Consider the following 22,770-nt stretch of genomic DNA (forward strand, 5'->3'; position numbering starts at 1 on the left):
GGACAGGCCACACAAGCCTGGGAGGGGAGCGGGAGGTGAGGCCTGCCCGGCCCGCTCGCCACCGCGGAGGTCGGCCGGGCACCCCGGGGAGCCGCGACCCCGCTCCCAAGGCTGGCGCCTGGCCGAGGGGGCCCTTGCGGGGCCCGGAGAGGGGGAAGCCGGCCCCGAGGCTCCCCTCAGGCGGAGAGAGCCGAGCTGCGGCCAGACACATCGCCCAGAAGCGGGTGCGGCAGCCCGGGCCCCCTCTGGCCCCAGGAGGCCGCCGGCCCCGCTGTGCCCAGCCCCTGGCGCCCCGGAGGCTCCACCAGTTGAGGCCCGGGGAGGAGCAGCAGCGGCGCTGCCGGGGGGAGGGCGGCCGCGCCGCTGCCGCAGCGCCCCCAGCGGCCGCTCGGCCGGCGCCAGCTCCTCCCCCTGGGGCCGCGGCGCGGCTGCCTTCCCCTCCTCCCACCCAATCCCGTGCCGGGCGGAGCGCCATGGATGCCGCTGGCTGCCGCCTGCTGCGGGGCCCGGGCCGCCGTCGCGCCTCTCCCTCTGTCTCCCCGCGGCGCTGAGGAGGGGTCGGCTCTGGCGAAGGGGCTCCGGAAAATCGACGTGAGCGGCGGGGAGGGGTGCGGGCCCGCTTCCGCTGGCGAGACGGTGCCTTTCCTGAGCCGCCAGGCCGGGTCACCCTGCGAGGCCTGCGGCTCGCCAGGAACTCGAGCGTCGCTGCCCGGGCCTGGTAGGTCGGTGTGGGCAGGCCCGGCGGGAGTGGGCCGGGAGGCCCGGCTACGGCGCGGGGCCGTGGAGGGGGGCGGCGGCGGGTGCCGGAAAATCTGCGTGCGGGGGCCGAGGGGCCGAGCGGGGCGGCGCTGCCAGGAGCCCCCTCAGGCCGCCGGCCGGGCTGTGCGCGGGGGTGGCGGCGGGGAGGGGGCTGCCCTTCCGCAGGGGGGGCCGGGTGCGGGGAGGGGGCCCCCAATCCCCGCGCTGGCCTGGGGCCCCTCCGTGTGTCGGTGTGTGTAGGCCCGGGCGGCGGGGGGTGAATTGGGCTGCGGCCTGGCCCCTTTCCTGGCGCGGCTCTCCTGGGAGCCCCGGCCCCGCGCCCGGCTCGCTTTTCTGCTCGGCGGTTCGTATCCGTCCGGTTAGAGCCCGTCTGGGGTGGAAGAACAGCAGGTGCCTGTATTGAACTTACCCCACTTTCACTGTCTCTCTTAATTTTCTTGTTTCTGTTGCCTTCACCTCCCCCCTCCTTCCCCCCGAAGTTAATAATTTAGTCGCGTTAAGGAGACATACTATGCTTACAATACGATCCCATTTGTACTGGCTGAAAGTAGTTTTATTTAGTCTTGGAACAGGAAATAACAGCCTGTAAACAGCTCGGAGGATCATAGGCATTGTTTAAAGCATAGAATATGAATTTAGTAACGTTTGAATTCTTTTTTACAGCAAGACTGCAGCAATAACAAAAGTATATAAGTGGCAAGCAGTAACTGAGTGATCTGTAATGTCATTGTGGTCCTAAGTTATAAAAAAATCACATCTGTCATACTTTTGTTTTGCCACATCTTTGAGTACAAAGCTATTGTGAAACAGCACTGCTGATTCAGTGTATGTTTCTCCATCTAGTACCAATTTCTGATTCACTTTTGTAGATGTGCCCTTGGTGGAGTTATTTTTTAACTATTAACTCATTAGCAGAAAGTAAACAAGTAGGCAGACTTTGTCCAGATCGAGCTCCCCCCCTGCCCCTACAATTTGTGGGGACACTGTCCATGCTTTTCATATTTACCTGTGAGTTCAGTAAACTAATTCTTATTTTATAAGCTATTTTTAAAAAATAGCCATTTTTTTTCTTATATGTTTAATTGGAGAGATTGGTTTGTAACCTTTGTTTTAGTTTTTGTATGAAAATAGTCATGTTTGCTGTGTTCTCAGGCATGAGAAGTGAATTTGACTATTCGTTAGTAAAACATAAAGTAGAAAGCAAGTACATAGGTCAAAAATACCTCTTAATATTTTAAAGGGACTTTTTTGGTCTTCGGCTTGCATGTACGACTATGGCATTGGGCCAGCAAGTAATGTTTTTTTCCTTATATGTACATGAATTATTTGAATTATTCACTGCATTTTTAAAGAAGCTATGAATTAGATACTTTTTTTTTCTAAAAAGAAAAAACACCAAACCCAAACAGAACGACAAACCCCTAACTCTTGAAAGTGCAAGTGATTCTTAAATTCTCTTTTTTATCCTTTGACTTAAAAAGCTTATTTTCCTTATGTTTGGGTGCTGTTTTAAAAGGTGAAGGATTAATTAAACTTTTGTAAAGATTCTTCAGTTCTTTAGTTGTACATCTCAATTTTTTTGTTTTGTGGGTTTGTGTTTAAAATGTGACATTTGATGTCTCTCTCTATTTTAATACTTTAGTGAGGAGGTAATTAATCTTTCAGAAAAATGGACACTTTATTATAAAGTGATATCAAAGGAAAGGGGATAGTCAAGACATGACTATTTGTCTTTATATTAGCTTTGAGAATACACGAAAGGGTTAAGCACAGTTTTTTTTACTTAAGTTTTAATTTTGAGTTATCCTGTAAGTAAGAGTTGGCTCTAAGTCTTGCTTGATCGTCAGCTGGAACTAGAGATTTATTTCCAGTGAAACAGAACAAACTCATTAGTGTTTACTCATGTATAAAGCTTGAAGAAAAAAAAAAAAAAAAAAAAGAAGCAGTTCAAATATGTGGAAGTTTTCTTAATGTCAGCCCAGAAATGTGCTATACATTTTAGAGAGGAGCAAATCCCAAAAGTTTTAAGACAATATTGTGGTGATAATAATTTCTCTTTTTTTTTTTTTTACTTTTTCTTTTCAGGTGAAAACTGCAAAAGCCTGGGGCTGACTGAAGAGAAATATTAATTGTGCTCAAGTTAGTCTGGCTTGAACAATTAAAGGATATTTTTGGTACTTTTTAATTTAAGTGGAGGCGGCTTTTTTTTTTTTTTTTAAAAAAAAAAAGAAACATGGCAGATGTGGACCCAGATACGTTGCTGGAATGGCTGCAGATGGGGCAGGGAGATGAAAGGGATATGCAGCTCATAGCACTGGAACAGCTATGCATGCTACTTCTGATGTCAGACAACGTGGATCGCTGTTTTGAAACGTAAGTAGTTTTGGCTTTCGTTTATGGAATGTTATTTTCCTCTCATGGTAGCCGTATATGACGTTTAACATTCCTAGAAACTTTCAGCCTAAGAAATGTTTTTACAGGCTGAACTTGAGTGTAGATCACGGAAATGAAGAGTTTCTGTTAATGTTGTGTGAAGTACTCTTGTCTGATTAAAAATGTAGGGTCCTGTGAGTGATCCACAGTGCTGGTTCTGACACATCATCTGATTGTTAAATTTAAAGAAATGTATTCAGAATTGTAATGTGGAAGTGTTGGGGGGGGGTGTTGTTTGTGTTTCTCTTTTTTTTTTTTTTCAATGGTAGAGAAAACTTTTTTTTTAACATTAAAACTATAATGATTACTGACATATATTTAAGCATCCGTACCCTTGCAGCACTTTTCTCAAGAGGTATAGTAGGTTTTTTTGAGCTCTGCAAATCCAAACAAAAATCACAAATACTAACCCTTGTTCATACAAATATTTTGCCCCTTCTTTGAAGAATGTTGCTGTTCATGCCACCCTCTTCAGCTGCATTTGTACACTTCATATAGTGCAGTTCCTGCTCTCACTCCTTTTTGTATTTCTCACAGCACAAAATGCTGATGTAACCACTTCTGTTGCTTCATCATGTTGCTGTGCATGTGTTGCACTGCTTCCTGTGAGGGCCCACAAGTAGTATGGAAAGAAGGTAGCAAAAGTGTAAACAATCACAACTTTTAAATTTGACAACTCTTACATTTTTTTTGGTATTTGTTGGGTGTTTTTATTTGCTTGTTTCCCCAGTTCTTATTTTAACACCTGTGCATCTCTCCTCTTTTCCTTCTTTTTTTTCATTACTCTCACTTTCTTTTCATCTCAGAGTATGTCTAGTGTCTTTCTGATAACATCCTGCTGCTTAGGAGTGTGGGTTTAGAAGCATTTAAGGTAGCTGTTTGTTACAGCGTTTAGTATTGTAGTCCTGAAGAAGAGAACAGTTTTTGAGCTTGGATTTGTAGTCGGTATGTAACAGTGAGAAGAGTTTTGTGCACTGCTTTAGAATTTGAAATTGCCTGATCTTGGCCTTAATGATCTTACGGGTAAATTGTGAATTGAAAGATAATTACTGTAGGGAGATGCATTCGACTTCCCTATCTGTCCCTCGTAGTACTGATACTGGTGGAGCATTGTTTTCAGCCTCAGAAAAGCTGTTTTACCGACTTCTTAATTTATTGCTGTAGAAAAGAATTTGATAGTTAAGAATGAATTTTTCTGACAAGTCTAGGTGACCTTCCTGCTTCATTATATTCAATATAGAACAGAAGTTTGGGCTTAAGCATTTGTAAGGATGTGTTCTGGTTATTGGAGAATTGGGAATGAAATGTCAACTTTAAAAATATAAACAAGTTGTGGGTTTTATGCATTTTATTTAGAACAGACTTTAATCTCAATATAAATGAATTAAATAGTCCAAGTGCTTTTCTTTCTTATAGTATAGATAATGAATGCTCTGTTATTGCAGTGTTGTGGTTTTAAAATTAGTTTTTATGTCTAAAAGAAGAAACATTTAAAATATTATTTGGCATTTTAATTTTTGTTTTGAGACTTGGTATAATTTAATTTTACTGGTCTTCTAAGTTGTTGATCTCTTTTGCTCTTGTAAGCTTCCCTCAAAAGACAAACAGAAGAGAATCAAGTGTAAATTGGGAAGAAGTTATCAAGGTTCCCTGCCTGTTCAAGTGATTTTACAGTAAAGTTAGAACTGCTCCTTTTAATTGGCACTGTGAATAAATTGAAGATACGGTTCCACAGTATTTGGTGAGCTGACATAGTAGCTCATTACCTTCAAAAGGAGAGCTACTTCTTCCTATTTATCATACTTGCTATTTTTATTCCTCCCAACCATATTCTTGGTTCATACCAGCCTTAGGGCTTACTGAACTCCTCTAATTCACTAAAAGATCAAGTTGCTCTTTAAACCCTCTGAAGAAGCTGGCTAGTTTTCTGCTGTTACAGTGAATTACAGCAGGTTATAGAGGTGTCTTAGCACGACAGGTGGAACTGCTTAACTGGAAATATGGGAGAAGCAGAGAAAGGTATACATTCTTCAGTGGAGAACTACTCAGTGGATTGTCTCAGGTGCCTGTGGTATTACAGCCTGCATTTCAAAGTGACTGACTTAATTTTTAAACTCTCCGTAAGAAATAGATGGTGTCTCGAAAAGTTGTTTTTTTTTTTTTTTTAAGATCTTTCACAATGACAGTACAAGTAGCCAAAACTGTCACATGCTGAGAGACTGTAACTAAAATAATCTTTGATAATATTTTAAAGTTGCTTTTCAGCAATGTTTTTAAAGGAGTTGTTGCTTGCCTAAATAGGAGATATACTATGTGACAGAAGTGTTGCCAAATACTTTTTGAAAATGGTTTCAGTGTATGTCAGACTTGTAATGTGGCCTTTTTTTTCCTGTTGGTAAGAAAACCAACCTCTAGACTTCAGAACATTTTTTCTTCTGTTAAACAACAAGAGCATTCCCAAACTTTTGTATGTTGTGCAGATGTTAATTCAAGATCTTGGGATTGTTTATTGCTATTAATTATGTTAACTAAGAAAACTTTAAGAAATTTTTCATCTGTGGAATTCAACAACTGGAAGGGTGGAAGGTAGAATCTTAAAACAGTCGATTTCTTGGAGAATGAAATGTGGTGTTTTTCAGGGATCAGTTAGAGTGACTTTAAGTATTAGTCCACTTTTACATAAGAAATTATTTGCTCTTATGATGTAAGCTAAGAAAAAGCTCATCATTTTAGTGAAGTACATCTGGTGATTAAAAGCTGCGTATGATGAGGACTGGCAAAGCTATGAAACAGACACATGAAAAATATTGACATGAATGGTATGCATTTTCCCTAAAAGCACAATGCTGTTTCCAGACTGATTTATTAAGGGCAATACTCAGTCTCGCTTAGCAAAGAAAGATCACAAAATTGGAGAAAAAGAAAAAAGGCAAAAAAAAAAAAGGCATTGAAATGATGTATTCAAAATCTTGTACTTCATTATTGCAGTAAAGTAATAGGGTTACTTTGCAAACGTATTCTCAAGGAACTATTTTAAAGCTAATAAATTGTTTCTGTACAAGAGTAATGGATATTGAAACTAGCATTTCAGATCAAATCAGAAAAACGGAAGTAGGCATAAATGTATGGTGGTGTGTTTCCTAGCATTCTGGCAGAGTTCTAGCAGCATCACAACAGATTGCAGGGTATGCAGCCAATAACAGGTAGTGGTGCCAAATAGTTGATCTTTCTTTACTTCTCCCCCAGATTTACATATTACATCTGATTCAATTATTTTTAGTGTTACTCATATGTTAGCATTGCAGAAATCAGCGGCATATTCATCTTCTGGTGATAATGAGTCACAGTCACTGTTAGTCACTTAGCATGAAGAATGGCTAACATTTTACCAGCAGTAAAAGCCAGTAGCCTGAACTGCAGAACCTTAATGAGTTAACAGAAATGGGTCTGTTAAGTAGTTGAATTGGAATAAAGCAGCTAAACTTGTTATTATAAGTGTTAGGCCCAAATTGTAGTTAAACTGTGTGCTACTAAGTCAACTTTAACAGGAGTTTTAAGTATGCGTTTTATATAAACATAGTTGAAATGATATTTTTAGTGTTCAAATTGTTACAAGTAATTTCAAAGGCAATGTAGAGGTTGTTAGTTACAGTCTCGCATTATTAATATAGCCCTTTTCAGCATAGGTGTTTCAATTTATCTTCTTTGCCCTGATTCTTTCACTTCATTTTTGGTGAAATAAAATGAAACTCCTCAGATATGGGCTTTGTGTTGTTATTTCCTTTTCCTATCTGCCAGAGTAAAAGTATTTAGTAAGGAAGTTTTTACTTAATTATTTTCCTTAATTACAAAGAAAACTTGTAGAGCGACACAGCAGTAGAACAAGTGAAGTAAAACCTGAGCAAAAACTTTTTTACACTGAACAGAGGAAATAGGCCTTATTAATGCTCAGAAGGAGAAAGCGTATATTCCCCTTTGGCTGTGCCCTAAGTCACTTCAGTATATTTAGCATTAGCAGATTTAGTTAGCATTGAATTATCAAGAGTTATCAGCTTATTTGAAAAATAAAACCCCAAAATTATACAAAGGATCAGAATTTAGGATTCTAATGTGTAAAATGGAAATCCTTTACATTTATTTTTTTAGATCAAATAGGTTTATTTCAATTTACATTAAACGTTCTTTTTCTTCAAATATATATTCACTACTATATCTCTACCTTGTATTTGCTAACATGTAATAATAAGCATAAGAAGAAACTGTAGTGAATCAAAGACTGTTGGTGTGAGCTAATGAGACTGTGGTAGGATAATGTGGAACAGTTTAGCTTTACCTTCGCCTGATGACTTAAAACTACAGGCTCCCGTGTTTATCAGTATTGTATAACTTCAGTAAATCAAAATACGATATAAACACAATTTTTCTTGTAGAGAGAGGGATAGGAATCCAAAGTGGTGGTTTTCAGGCCTATTTTTAAAGTTTGGGCTGGCTTTAAAAACATCTTTGTAATTCAGACAGTGGTAAAGTGCCCTTTGACAGATCTAACAATTGTGAGAAAACTAACAGGCTGAAAGGGCAACTCTGTCTGTATTAAGGTGGTTTACATGTTGTGTGTCCTGCAGATTTGTTCGTTTTGTTATTTTAAGGGGAAAAAAAAAACAACTCAGGCCATTGTTACGGTTTTGTGCTGGAGCGCAGCCATGAGCAAATTAGGCCAAGTATTGCTGTCAACAATAGAGTACTATTTGAAACTATGCAAAGCGTATGTTCTTGGTGAATTATTGGTTTGGACTAATGCAGACATCTCTCTCAATAAATGAAATTTTATAAGCTTTACAATGGCAAGACTCATGTGATTCCTACCAACTTTTTTTTTTTTTTTTCCATTTCATGAAGGCAGAGGGTCTGGCAGCAGTGAAATGCCAGCACTGCAGTCATTCACTCTGCAATGACTCCAATATAGTGGGATCTTCAGCATCCTATGGAGTGCTTTTCTGAGATGGAAGTACGGGTGCGTGCTGTGTTTTTCAGGGAGCTCTCTTGTTACAGTGTAATGTTCAGAACTATTTCTGATTTTTAAGGCTGGTTGGGTTTTTTGCAATGGTAAGAATTTTAACACGCTAATGTCTTTCTGGTTGCTCTTTGTAATATGGGAATTATGGCCTCATTGTCACGGGTATTATGGAGATTAATTAGCCTTGTCTAGTCATGTTGAGAATCTTAATGGTTGCAAAGGCCAGACGGGAAGATTACGTCATCTAAATTGACATCCTCTGTGTCATAGGCCCCTACATTTTACCTGGTTTTACTGAATTGAACATCTGGTTTGATACAAGCATAATGTGTAGTAATGCTTCCAATAGGGCATCCTACCTAATTTTATCCCATGTTTCACTATTTAGTCTGCTGCCTAGTTGCCTTTTGTTGGTGAAATTTGGTTGTCCTTTTCTGTTTGAATTGGCCAGACTTCTGCATTCTGTGGTGGGCAGTCAGTGTACCTTTTCCGATTGAATTAAAAGCCAATACCCTTGTTGCTGTGAATGTGGTTGCATACAAGTGTCTTGTCAGCTCCTGATCTTCCCCCAGGCTCCAATTCTTCAGTTTCCAAGTTTTTTGGAAATATTTTCCAGTGTTAGATTCATCTATGCTATTTATAGTAGTACATTTAACTTAACTGTTACCGGTTATACATCCCAAATTTAGTCACATGTTTCCAAAACATTGTACAGGAAGTGTGGTTTTAGTTATTTATCTTCAGAGTTGCTTTCCAGGATATGATTGCTCGCTCCTTAGGCATGGCTTGATGGCTTGACCTAGGCTAAGATCTGTAATTTTTGTGTGTTAAAACACATTTTGTTTAAATGAGCACATGCCTCTGAGTAGTCCAGGCAGGTCTGTATAACTCATACACTGTCTTTGCCACTATTTAGTAGGCTGTCATTTTTTCTATTAAAGTATTGGTAGTATCATCAAGTACCCTTTGTTTTGGTCAGGGCTTTGTGCGTGAGATAAAATTGAAGCGATTCTTGCAAGATTCTTCACAGAAAACATGGGTGCAGAATTTTAAGGCAGTGAGTTAATGGCCTTTTGAAAGACTTCATCCCTGGTAGATTGGGCGAGACCGATAAAATAGGTGTTAAGAGAATTTCAAGTAGGGGGCTTCCTTTCTTGAATTACTGTACTAGTCAAAATATTTTAAATATCAGCCTTTTACGAAGGGGCTATATACAAAGCATAGACAGTGTAGATGGTCAGTAGATCGGTAATGGGGAAATGGAAGTTTTCTTGTTTAAGTTGGTTCTCTTTTTGAGCACCTGGAAGTCCAGCAGGAGCTGGTGGGGAAATGTGCTTACTTAGGCAGACTTACAAAATTTTAATTTTAAGGCAGACTTACTTTTTCTTTTAATTGCTTATTTCATTTTGAAATGTTAGCAAATGTAATGTGTACTCGAACCATTATGTGTTTGCACAGTTGAGGTTGCTACTAGTGGAAGTAGTGGCAGAAAAATCTATACTTTCAAGTTCTTTAATTTATTCAGCTATTGTGGACCAAGTTTCTCCAAAACATTTACAAAATGCTGGAGATAAGAGAACATATGTGGAATTACTACCCTGAGGCAAGGCGTATCTTTTTAAGGTACTGAAAAATGCAAAAGGCAGCACAACACATCATTTGTAAATTCAAGAGCAAAGCTAACGATAATTTATTTTGAAGTTACCTATCCTGCAGAAGCTGTTTCTTCTTCTTCAATGTGTGACGCATTGTCACCTAACTGGTATATTTTTCCTCAAAAACAGTTATTAGTGAGGTTTAAATTCAGTATTTTAATTTTTAGTTATAATTATATATATAGATAATTATTAGATGGCATAGGCACGTATAATTCCTTCTTTTCCCACTTTTAACTGGTCTCAGCAGATGGTATGCATTACAGATCCAGCACAAGTGCTGGCAGGCAGCTGAGCTTGGTTTTCTGCCACAAGTCACATGCCTTGGACCCTGCGCCTGATGCCGGAGGCTTTGTCATATGGCAGTGGCTCTGCATCAGCCCAGTCCAGCGGTTACTGGGGAATTGAGTAATGCACCCTAATGCTAGTAGTAGTTGTATTAACCATTCTGAGGATGAAATGGTGTTGTCTTCTTCCCTTCTTCTGGGTTTTGTTTAAACACAGCAGTGGTTTTTAAACTACCACTATTGTTTCTGTTTTAGCTAAGGCTTTTAAGTGCATTTAAAATGCGAAATGTAATTACAGAAATGAGTTTACAGTGCCTATTTTTACTTCCTTGGTATCTCCTTACGCTGGCCAGCTGTAAAATCAGCTGAGTCACTTCATTTGAGTTTAAGGGCTTAGCACTGGTGGGAGCTTACTGCTGTAGCTATTTAAGAATTTTGCATCCCCATGGATACTCCTGTTCCTAAAGCAGGGATGGGGGAGGGAATGGAGGAGAGATTCAGAAGTGTGTCAGCGTATGGAGTAATGCTGATATAATGCTGCAAATGCTGTAGTAATATAATTATATTGATAAATTTCCCTAGTCTTTCTCAACATGTTATCTATCAATATGATTGTGATGTTTAGAAAATGTTTTTAGAACACTTACATTTTCTGCAGAGGAAGAATATATATATTAAAGAACTTGTGTATCCTGGTCTTTTACAGTCTAATAAACTTATTTTAACACTGAAAGCATGATTTTTTTAAGAATAGAAATTATATGGAATCAGCACTTTTTTAATGTGGCTTGTTTCTTTTCTTGGTGTCAGTATAGAGAACAGAGAATGCTTTACTACCCTAATCTAAATGGATTTACTCCTGTAAAGGGTAAATATTGATACTGAATAGTACTTATTTCAGACCTTTTAAAAACTGTTATTTACAAACCTGCCTTCCAGTAAGATCTTTGAAACATGGTGGGTGGAAGACTCACAAGATAATAAATAGCAGAAGCCCTTTTCCTGGGAGTACAGGAATGAAGTTGAGTGGACATCCAGAACTGAGAGACTTAATTAGCAAGAGCTTTAGCGTTGGTTGCAGAGTAACCTCATTAACTCACTGAAGTCAGTCTTTCACTAAGGAGTAACACAGAGTAACCTCATTAATTCACTAAGTCGGTCGCTGATCACTCTTCTTGAGAGGACTCTTTCAAAGTACTTTAGGAAGTGCCCAATGTCATGTTAATATAGCTTCTTAGAAATAAAAATATAAAGATATTTTCCTTTAATTTTCATATTCTTTAGGAGGAGTACCTACATAGAAGTCTGAACTTTGGAGCTACCTATTAGTGCCTATTAGCCATTATTTTCTAATTTGAAAAAATAAAAACTATTAAACAATAGGCATTTTTTCCCTGTAATAAAACAAACTCGCCACTATCTTCTTGTTTGCACTGCAAACACATCATTGTGAACAGAGTGATTCTCCCCCCGCCCCAGCTTTGAGGGTACAGCAACAATTTTTTTTTTGTTGTCATAATTTATTTTTTTTTCTGAGATAAATTACTCTTAGTTAATATATGGTTAGATAAAAGCAACATGGTGAAACTGGGTTTGATATTGGATGTTTTAAATTTAGAAACTATGTATTTTGGGTTTTTTCCCCTCAGTGGGATACGAGGCCTGCAGTGGTGAAAGGTTTATTTGTGTTCTTTTCTCTTGGAAATCAAAACCATCATCTGTCAGTAGATGGACATGTACTAAAAGCTGAACATCAGTTGCTGTCCTGTTGTATCAGTTCATTCAGTGCCGCGGTTCTGTCCGCAGCCTCCCTGCTGTCCGGGGAAGTTTTGGCAGCCTTGTATTTCCCCAAGTAGACAGTTTTCTAAAGGCAAGTCCAATGTGTGGCCACTGTGGTACAGACACTCCTAAAATGCTTTGCTTCTCTACCCATCCAAGTACATTTTAGATCTGAGCATAGTCTCGGTTGGAAGAGCATTATTATTTATGTTACTGATGGGACCTAATATTCTACAGCAAATATTTGGGACAGTTTGAGGTCCCTTTGATCTGTTTCGGCCTGACTAAGGAAGCCAGTAGGGATTTACCTGGGAATTAAGGTGTAATAGTGACATATACATAACATGGCTTATCTGACTCACTCTCTGGATTCTACTGGCATTGATTGTATTTGCTTACCTGGTGCTTTATTAAAAAGAGAGGCTGGTCCTCAGAAAGTGCTCTTTTCAGGACCTGGTTGCTAGAATCGCTTCCAGGTGAGTGGTGGATTTCTCTTCCCAGTGCTGCCTTTGCTTACACTTCAGTAACAAGGTGCCTTTACTCAGGGTTGGATTGAGTGAAAACTCAAGATCTTCTTTGAAAGCCCGTTTGCACAATTTTGAGGTGTAGAGACCATCCACTGAGTAAGGGCAAGACTTTCCCTTTTTCTTAGGGGTCAAGGGCCAGCACACAGTAGTCCCCAGTGGGGCTGTGTGACAGAAGGGAGGGGTGTACTTTGGACACCTGCTATGCGGCTGTGTGTTGCATACCATTTCCCGTCCTGTGCTGGTGTTCCCATCTACCCCTTCCAGTCCTTTCTCTGGCACTGTTCACACATGCATGTTCTTGTCTCTGAGACATGTAGAGCAGATGCTTGTAGTTTCAACCGCAAGAGACCCATGTAGTAGCTTAGTGCGGATTTTGGGATTAGAGGGTGTTCTCTAGAAAGCTGACCTGTGTACTTCTGTTTGTAACACAGTTATTCATAGAAAAGTTACCTATGGCATAATGACTGAAGTTCTTCAAAACAACAGCTGTACAGTTTTGTGCTGTAATTATTCTAGCCACCTGTTTGAGAAGGCTGGGTCTGGAGCACTGAGGATGTGTTGGTACGCCGCCCTTTTCTGATCCTACAGCTCAATCGTTGATCTAGGCTGGGTGTGAAGGGCAGAGCTGGTACTTTCTGTTCCCTTGCTAGCAGGAACTTTAGGGACTGCAAAGACCCGTGTTGACTTCAGCAGGGAAAAAGAATGTGAGCTTGTCTGTATGGCATGTGCATGTTTATGAATGTAATCTGCATGCATCTTTTAAGAGTTCCTGTGTAACTGACCATTCTTTGTCTACTGCAACACTACTTTGTGGTTTTCACCATGAAATAAATACAGCAATGTTTCACTACAGAATATTGACGTTTGTTTGGTTTTTTTGCTTTGCATTGAGGATGTTTCGTAAGTGTGTTAATCCCTCTGTTCAGAGCTCTATCAGTCCATGTGCTTTATCTAATTGTGTAGTAAATTTGCTCGCCCTTTATTCAGCTGCTGCTCTTGATTCTACCAAATCTTCTGGTGCCTGGGCCAAATATTTTTGCAAAGGACATATCTTTAATTATTACACAACTGGGGTAAAAGTTCTTTGTGGCCTTCAGTAAGAGCAGCACTCTGCTTGTGGGTTGTAGATCTTCCTCTTGTTCTGAATATTATTGCTTGGAGTAAAGCAAAGTAGAGCGTCGGTCTCACCCGGTCGTTTTGCATGCACGTTCAGAGCAGCAATTTGGGTAGCAATTGTGGGCATAACGACATCAGTGCAATTCATTCCTTTGATAGCTTTTGGAGAAGCCAGAATAAAAAATTGTCTTCCCTAGAACCTCTATTAAAATAGCAGAAAATGCTGGTGATAGGTTAACTGACAGTAAACGGGTAGTAACATGCATTAAAAAGCTGTGAAGAAGTGGAATGATGCAATATGCTAAACAGTAAATCAGCTGTCAAAACTGCTGAGATACCAAGATACTATGTAATAATGCGGGATGATTAGTTTGCATTCTCTTATCTGTGTCTGTCCTATTGCACAATTGTACTTTAGGTTTCTAGGACAGAATCTGTTGTTTTGCTCTGATAGTGCAGGGAGATCCTGATCTGTGACAAGAGCCCTCAGGTGCTACAATGTGACAGATACTAATGACTTGAATGTCGCAGGCGATAGATGAGGAGTCTGAGGTGCTAAACATCCTTAGGAACTTCTCTGGATAGGAGAAGACAATGCAGTAAGAAGTTCAGAGCTAGTCTTGAGTGAGGCTCAGTCTCGATCTGATGTGTCTAATGATCACAAGACTGCAATAAGTTACGGTGGGAAGAAGGCAATATTTTAAACTTGTGGGGTATGCATTCCTGCCTACTTGCTTATATGATGTTAATGAAGGTCAGTCAAGTACATTTGTCCAGAGGAAGCTCCTGCTGCTGGATTGTTTCAGTTAGTTCAGCACAGAAATTTACCATCTTATTCATCACAATCTGCACAATTGGGATACTATTTGAATTCTAGGAAATAAAAAAACATATTAGTGTATTTAAATTGTCTTGTGTCAAACTCTTACAGCCACAGAGTGAAAGACTATCTGTTTTGGGCACAGCTTCTTGAAGATGTATTTCAGAAATGCATCCAAATGTAACTTGATAATTGTGTTTTCATAAACTATAAAAAGTTTGTGGGTGATCAGAAAAGCTGTTTCATAGGAGTAGTGAAGAACCTTTTATACTTGGCTGGCATAGTAAACATTTTTTTTTTTTTTCTGCTGATATCATTACAAGTTCAAAATGTTAAAAAAACGGTGCTGCTTAGAATAAAATATAGCAATGTATTGGCCTGAAACAATATTACAAAGCCAGTGGTCAAGATAGTGTAGAGGTCCTGTCTAGGCAAACTGATGTATTGTGGACTGCATTGGCCAAATGTGTCTTTTGTATCTGAGAATATAACTGATAACTTGACTTTGGTTTTTGAAGTCACTGTCAGTGTTACTATCATCCTTTGGGGCTTATCTTTTGCCAGCTATGATCTTTTTGAAAAACTAGTAGCCATATACAATAGATTAAGGCAATGTCCATAAAACAGTATTAAAAATACTTTTTGACAATCACACTGGGAGAGACTCAGGGCTGATAGAATCCAGGTCTATCTGTTTTGCGTTCTCCAGAAACACTTCAGACTTCTGTATGCATTTGATTGCCTGGTATGACGTTAGGGATTATAACTTCATTTGCATTACTGTACCGTGTAGAACTTCAACCAAATTGCTTGAGTTGAGACAGACACGAGGGGGAAGAAGATGACACAACTGTACGTACTGTGTGCTAAAATAATAAGCAGCAGCTCTCATTTGCTGTTTTGGAGACTAAGACAAAAATTCTGGTTTGATACTATGCCATGCTCCTGATAACAATGTCTGAGAAAAATGAATTTTACACTTCTGTTACTTCTAAGTTTGTATGAGCTGTAATAATGATCAAGCTTTATATTATGTTTATGTGCATCATTGTATGACTGATGCTTCTTCATAAACCATCCGGTTTATCAGCTTTTTTACTACACATTTTTCTATTACACATGGATTAGATGATTTGTTAGATTAATTTATAGTTGGCCCAGAACATTCAATTAGAAGGCTAGACGTTTTCATTTTTAGGTAACAGGCAACTATTTAAAATTATGTAATGAGTTCTGCATTGAAAAACAATAAATGAACTTTTAAAAAGAAAAAAAATATTTAATATGCATCAGAAATATTTAGTTTGCAGTAAATTATGTACTGGAGTGGATAGCACATACAATTTCATGCCACAAAGTCAGTGTGTTTTGTTCTGTTTTACTTTAAAGCCTGTGATTTCATTTGTGTTGTTTCTTGATTTGCTGCAGGAAGAAGGGGAGGAAGAAGAACTTAGGACTTAAATTAAAGCTTCAGTATTGCTTTTTTCCCCTCCTTTTTTCTTTTTGTTTTTCATTATTGTCCTTAATAAATCTTTTTAAAATGTTTCTGCTGCCTCTTCTACATGGTGTAGTGTAGCTCTCAACTTCCTGATTACTAGCAATATCCAGAAAACTAAAAAAAAAACCAAACTGCAAAAACAAAAAAAAACCCACACAAAAACAATCAACCAAACAAGCTCAAAAAACCCAACAAATAAAACTATAACTGAACTGTTAAAAGAAACAAGCATTAAGTACATAGAGCTCAGAGGTTGAAGCAGCTTGGAAGAATTTTCTGTGGAAGCTCTTCTTAAAATTAGATCAGTTGCTGTTTCAGAAATAAGTTGCTCTTTTTCAGAACAAGTGAAGTTCTTATTGCTGCTTTTGTAGGAATTCAACATGTATTACCATAGTCTATAAAATTAGTTGAAGTTTGGGTAGCTTTTTATTTTGAGAACCAAGTAATTCCTACAGGTTAAGTGTATGAGGAATCTACAGTTTCTTTCTGAAACCTTATGATACCAGTTGGTTTCCTTATAGGAGGACTGGAAATCATTCCTCTAAGTCAGAAAACAAATGTCCTGACAGCAAATTAAGTTTATTATTTGCCTCCTAATTGAAAAAGTATGGTCTCTGACTAATGTAGCTACACGTTCTGGCAAAAAGTAATTTTAAAAAAAACCTCAGACCCTTAAATTTTTGCCAGTGAGCTGTGCTCTTACAAGAGCATTGCTGATACAGTGCACTGGCATTTGTGTGCTGGCAAAGAAGTCATTATAAATGGTAGGCTCTTAGTAACTTTGTATTTTTGCTGTGTCTGCTGGGTAGTTGGCTCTCATGAACAGGTGTTTTGAGGACAAGAACAGTTTTCTTCCAAATTTTCAATTTCCATTTCAAAAAATACAGCCAAGTTCCATTTGTGCTGTGTCTTTTTATAAACTGTTAAAGAAAAAAAAAAAGTAAATGTTAGATTTGCTAAGTATTGCTTTTAATTCCCTGCAAAAATCTAGAGGGTTTTTTCTGCTGCCGTCTTTGTAAATCTAAGAAAAATCGTTTACTACTACTTGCTAGTATTACAGTGGAGACAGTGGGGTGCCTTACTTTCCACTTGGTTATACATGTGTGGTTTTGTTTTGTAAGATTTGTGTTTAGTGGTAAATTTTTTTTCATAGAATTGCGTAGATTGGAAGGGACCTTTCGGATCATTGAGTCCAAACATCAACCTAACCTAAACCATATTACTAAGCACTATGTCTGCCCATCTTTTAAATACCTCCAGGGATGATGATTCCACCACTTCCCTGGGCAGCCTGTCACAATGCTTGGTAACTCTTTCAGTGTAAAAAAATTTTCCTAATATCTAATCTAACCCTCCCCTGGTGCAACTTGAGGCCATTTCTTCTTGTCCTGTCGCATGTTACTTGGGAGAAGAGACTGACCCCCACCTCTCTACAACCTCCTCTCAGGTAGTTAAGGTAGTTAGTAGATAAGGTAGAATAGTAGATAAGGTCTCCCCTCAGCTTCCTGTTCTCCAGGCTAAACAACCCCAGCTCTGTCAGCTACTCCTTGTAAGACTTGTTCTCCAGACCCCTCACCAGCTTTGTTGCCCTTCTCTGGACACCCTGCAGCACCTCAATGTCTTGCTTGTAGTGAGGGGCCCAAAACTGGACACAGTACTTGAGGTGGGGCCCCACCAGTGCCGAGCACAGGGGGGACAATCACTTCCCTAGTTCTGCTGGCCACACTCTTCCTAATACAGGCCAGGATGCTGTTGGCTGCCTTGGCCACCTGGGCACACTGCTGGCTCATATTCAGCTCTCAGTTGACCAATACCCCCAGGTCCTTTTCCACCAGGCAGCTCTCCAGCCACTCTGCCCCAAGCCTGTAGGGCTGCATGGAGCTGTTGTGACCCAAGTGCAGGACCCGGCACTTGGCATTGTTGAACCTCATACCATTGGCCTCGGCCCATTGTATGTTCATATATTTTCTTACAATATAATGTTTGAAGAACACTGTTCATAGCAATGTTTTAGTCATCTGTCTGGTGTTGCATAAAATGCAGTGTAAAAGATCCAACACAAAAACACTTAAACAGGTAGCACTGGCTGTTTTAAATTTTATGCACTGAAATGCTTCTTGTGTCATTGCATAGTACTCATCTAATAATGAGTACAAATTTCAGACTTTTTTTTCCAGTGGATAATGTAATAAAATGCAAAGTTACTGTGTAAACTCTGCTTAAGGAAGATTTGGAGTTAAATAGCACTTGCCTTAAGAACAACAGACAGTATAGGCTAGAGTGGCTAATATAAGTATTAAATATGTAATTTAGCTTTATCAAAGCTTCAATTATTAATTTATGTCATTAAAGATCATTGGGTAGTGTATTCATTTGTCAGGAAAATTACTTCATTAAAGGATGTCCACATCTTCAAGGAAACTATTAGCATTTTGCTGTCCCAGGGTTTGGTGCCTTTGTGTGAGTCACTGTCCATAACAGATGGGATACTGAATGACCTCTGGGTTAGTCTTCAGAATGATTCATCAACAAGTACTTCACCTGTCTTCCAGAACAAAACATGCTATTATTTTTGTTCTTTCTCTTCGGATTTAGGAAAGTTTTAGGTCTTCTTTTGCAAACCAAGATGCTAGTTTAAGAAAAAATTGCAATATTTGCCTCTCATAGATTTAGTTCTGATCCCCTACATCTGGGGATGAGGTATCCAGTTATTTCGACTACTGTCACAACATACAGCCCCTTCACCTTGAATTTTTTTCTACCACTGCAGTTAACAATCGTTATATTATTTATTGCAAAGTAAGTATGCTATTGGAAGATAAATTATCTTAAAGTATGGCTCCATGTTTTAGAACTTCTGATCCAAATCACTCTTAACCACAACTGCCATAATAGTGAAAAGCATTATTATTGTGTCCTGTTACGTCAGAGGGATAAAAGGAGGACTGTTGCAGCTTGCTTATTTTGTTATGAAGTTGTGGGGATGTTCTTGACTGTCCTTGCATATGTAAATGAGGGTAACAGTAAAGAGGAGAGCCAGAGGCATGAGAAGGAAGGGAAAATGCAATAGAAGCAAGCTAAATGGATTAAATATGTTCTCAGTGTGGTTAGGGAAAAAGAACAAGGCAGGGGAGAGGAAATTGAAATAGGATAAAAAAACCAAGTGAGAATGTTTATACTATAGGGAAGAAGGACCACTCAGAGAATTGAATTGTGTAGCAAAACGAAAATCTTTAGTCTTTATATCAAACATAATATTTCATGGTTAAGTAGCTATTTATCATGAAACTCGAAGCTCTGTTAAGGAAAAAAAAAAATCCATTCTGTTGGGTGAAGTGAGGTTAATTCCTAAAATGATTTCCCAAGAGGATAAACTTTTCCCTGTATGATTTTAAAATTTCAAGAATATTTTTTTCTCCTGGTTTCCTCCCCTAATAGAGCATCTTTTTGCATTTCTGGTTTGAATTTTAGGGTGTGCATGAGATCCCTGCAGCCTAGCATTCTAAATGAATGCTCTGAACCTATAAATTAATTGAACAGATCGTGTCAGCAAGAAAAGCATTAATCTGTTAATGTGAAAGTCTATGAAATTACTTAATGTAGAGAAACTTGCACAACTTAGTAATGTTTTGTGGTTGGTTTGTTTTTTTTTTCCTGCAGATGCCCTCCTCGAACTTTTTTACCAGCACTGTGCAAAATTTTTCTTGATGAAAGTGCTCCAGACAATGTATTAGAAGTAACAGCTCGTGCCATAACGTATTATCTGGATGTATCAGCCGAATGCACCCGTAGGATTGTGGGAGTGGATGGAGCTATCAAGGCACTTTGTAATCGTTTAGTAGTTGTTGAACTTAACAACAGAACCAGCAGAGATTTGGCTGAGCAGTGTGTGAAGGTATGTATTCTGAATGAACTTGTGTTTTTAAGAAGGAGCTGGAAAATTTACTGTTTCTGAAGAGCTTCCTCATATTGTAATCCTATTTATTTTATTAAAATGTGAAGCAAAACCATAGAGTATGATAAAAGTGTACATGCCAGCGGCGCTGCTTATCTTTACTGTCAGTCTGGTGCTTTTCAAAGCTGAGATTCCTTTTTAAAAAAAAAGTATAGAAAAAGAAACAAAAATATTTGAAGAAAGTTTTCTTGTTTATCTTATATGACTAGAATGCTAAAGCTAAAAAGGGAATAAAGAATTGCTCCAGATATATGTAAATTACCTGCTGGAAAAAGAAATTGTCTGCTGTCTCTTCAGTAGCGCTAGACACAGCTCCTCTGCACCCTTGTGAAGTTTTCAGAAAAGTTTACAAGACCCTTAAAATCTCTTGTTTAGAACATAACTCATGTCCATGTGATAGTATATAATTTGGGTCCCTGATTACCATGGCATGAGACTTTATGGATGTATTTCTTATTTACTAGTTCTAGTCTACTCAAGTACATCACTGAAGTACTGAAGTAACAGTACTCTATGGAAGTTTGAGAGCTCTCAGTTATGTGTTATCCAAAGACTTAATTCGCTCAGGAAAAGATACTATTATCTAGCTGTCTCTCATGAAAACCTGTTATGACTGTGCTATTGGGGGATGTTCTTCTATTCACTCCTCTATTTTTGAAGAAAACAGTAACTCCTACAGTACTGGAGGCTTTGGCCCATTCTGGGCGTTGAGGAATACAGGGCTTTTTTTGTTCTGTTGTTTCATTTTCTTAACCAGTTCTGTAGATGGATATAAACAAATAACTGACTTTTTATGTGTACTTCATTCTAATGAAACTTCATTTTGTCATAGGTATTAGAATTAATCTGTACCCGTGAATCAGGAGCTGTGTTTGAAGCTGGAGGGTTGAATTGTGTTCTGACATTCATTCGTGACAGCGGACACCTCGTTCATAAAGATACTTTGCACTCAGCTATGGCTGTAGTGTCCAGGCTCTGTGGCAAAATGGAGCCTCAGGATTCTTCGTTAGAGATCTGTGTGGAATCACTGTCTAGTTTATTAAAGCATGAAGACCATCAGGTAATGTACTAGTTGGCTCAATATGCTGTGACTTTAACTGCCATTATGTTTAATAAATGAATAGCTAGGTATTTTTATATAGCCTCCACGACTAGATGTTTACATAGTAGTTGCTATATTTGGATATTACGATAGTTTCCTTTACAGTTGTGATGACAAGAAGATAAAAATACTGCTTAGCGTTTGTCTTCAAGCACTGTTGTGTGAATATGATCTTATTTAACCTCTGAAAACTTTACTGAAAAATATCTTGTAACTTTTTTCAGCGCATCTTGAAATACTTTCTGAAGTAATTATTGTTCTGTGTTTGCACGTCAGTCACTGTTAAATTGGGCATAAATAAGAGACAAAAATCAAGCAGCTTTGTTTTTCTTTTGCCAGACTAAGAGAAGCAATAAAAACATCCACAATCAATGCTAAAATATTACATTGGAAGCCAACTTAAGTGATACTACTATAGATGCAGCACCGCTCTTTTATTTGTTAACTGGAGATGAAGTAGTTCTTGTAAAACCTAGAAAATGAATCCTAGAGGAATTATCTTCCTACTGCTAGAATCCTTTTGTGTCTTTCTTACTGATGCTTTGCAATAGGTATTTAGTCAAATTCTTTCTGTACTCTGGCCAGGCTTCTTGTCCATACCATTCTCAGTCCCCTTTTTTCCCCAACCTCTGTCCTCATTCCCTTCTTTACACCACCACCCCCAGTCTGGTTTATTAAGCATGTCATATTTGGGAGAGTAAATCTTCTTGCCTGTGAGCTAATTTTTTTAAATATATTTTTAAGTGTTTTTGTAAGACCCAGTTGTCAGGGGGCTGTCACACTAGGCATTTCAGAACAAGCTACCGTGTTTTTTAGGCATTATGTAACTTTATTAATGCACTGATCATCTCAGGCAAGCTAATCCTGACATTTAGACCAGAAGTCTGTAGTATTTTAACTGTTTCTGAATTTATAATGTGCTTGAAAGAAAGCAGTTGATGGAGCTGTTGGAGATCTGAATGAGAGTTCAAATTAACTTAATCTTTTAGCGGTTAAACTTTAAGATAAGTGTGCTTGAGATTGGAGTAATCCAGATGATAGTAAGTAAATCTGTACTGGTATCCTCGAGAAATGTGTTTTGTGTGAAACAAGCCTTAGGGTTTACAATGAATGTTGATGGGTGTTATGGATTTACCCAGTAACTTTCTCTGTAAAGTTTTGTTGTTCCCCCCCCTTCCTTTTACACTGTTGGATTTGGTCGCTTTTTGTGTGGGCTGCCAGTTAGTAATATCACATGAGGGGAGAGTTTAGACCAGATGAATGTGGCCTCAAGGGCAGCTTACCTATAAATTTGGTTTTTTAACCTTTCTACCAAACTTGCAATTTGTGAGAAGAAGTGTAAATACCTTCCACAGTACTCTTTTGCTTTGTAAACTGATGTCACTGATGCAATATGTTAAATAAGCTGAACCTTTCTTGTGTATTTCCGACAGCTGTTCTGGTAAAAATCCAGAAAGCATATACAGATTACATAAAGATTGGCAGAATTGTTTATCCGTCCTGCTGTCAAAGAACTGGAGCAAAACGCCAGAGGACACGAGTAGTGACCATTACAAGTTAAAGAAAAAATCCCTTGCAAAAGCGTACTGATAAATCAGAATGCTTGGCATGCAGGGACCATGCCAGAAGCTTAGCATGCTTTGCATTTATTCAAGAGAAACTTTTGTTTTTCAAGTCCTTGCAAACTTAATGGAGATTTAAGATTTTTAACTTCATGAAATCTGGCTAATACTCCAATCTTGTTCTGTGTGTTGATTAACTGTCTTTAAGCTCTTGGTGTATGATAACTGTCAATCATTTCTAAAATGGGCTGTGCTAGAAGTTG

At 38.9% G+C, this 22,770-nt stretch overlaps 1 protein-coding gene across 11 annotated transcripts in view; it reads left to right on the forward strand.

Annotated features, from left to right (window-relative positions):
* The first annotated feature begins 455 nt into the window (after window positions 1–455).
* HECTD1 (HECT domain E3 ubiquitin protein ligase 1) overlaps window positions 456–22,770 on the forward strand; it is a 64,620-nt gene continuing 42,305 nt past the window's right edge. For all 11 annotated transcript variants that reach the window (XM_063331608.1, XM_063331615.1, XM_063331618.1 and 8 more), the window contains exons 1-4: window positions 456–718; window positions 2,845–3,132; window positions 19,549–19,783; window positions 20,676–20,903. In XM_063331608.1, coding sequence (XP_063187678.1) covers window positions 2,993–3,132; window positions 19,549–19,783; window positions 20,676–20,903 — 603 coding nt within the window. In that variant the 5' untranslated portion in view covers window positions 456–718; window positions 2,845–2,992. The remainder of the gene's footprint in view (window positions 719–2,844; window positions 3,133–19,548; window positions 19,784–20,675; window positions 20,904–22,770) is intronic.

This window comes from Chroicocephalus ridibundus, chromosome 4 (genome assembly GCF_963924245.1).
Source record: "Chroicocephalus ridibundus chromosome 4, bChrRid1.1, whole genome shotgun sequence".
In the NCBI taxonomy this organism is placed as follows: Eukaryota; Metazoa; Chordata; class Aves; order Charadriiformes; family Laridae; genus Chroicocephalus; species Chroicocephalus ridibundus.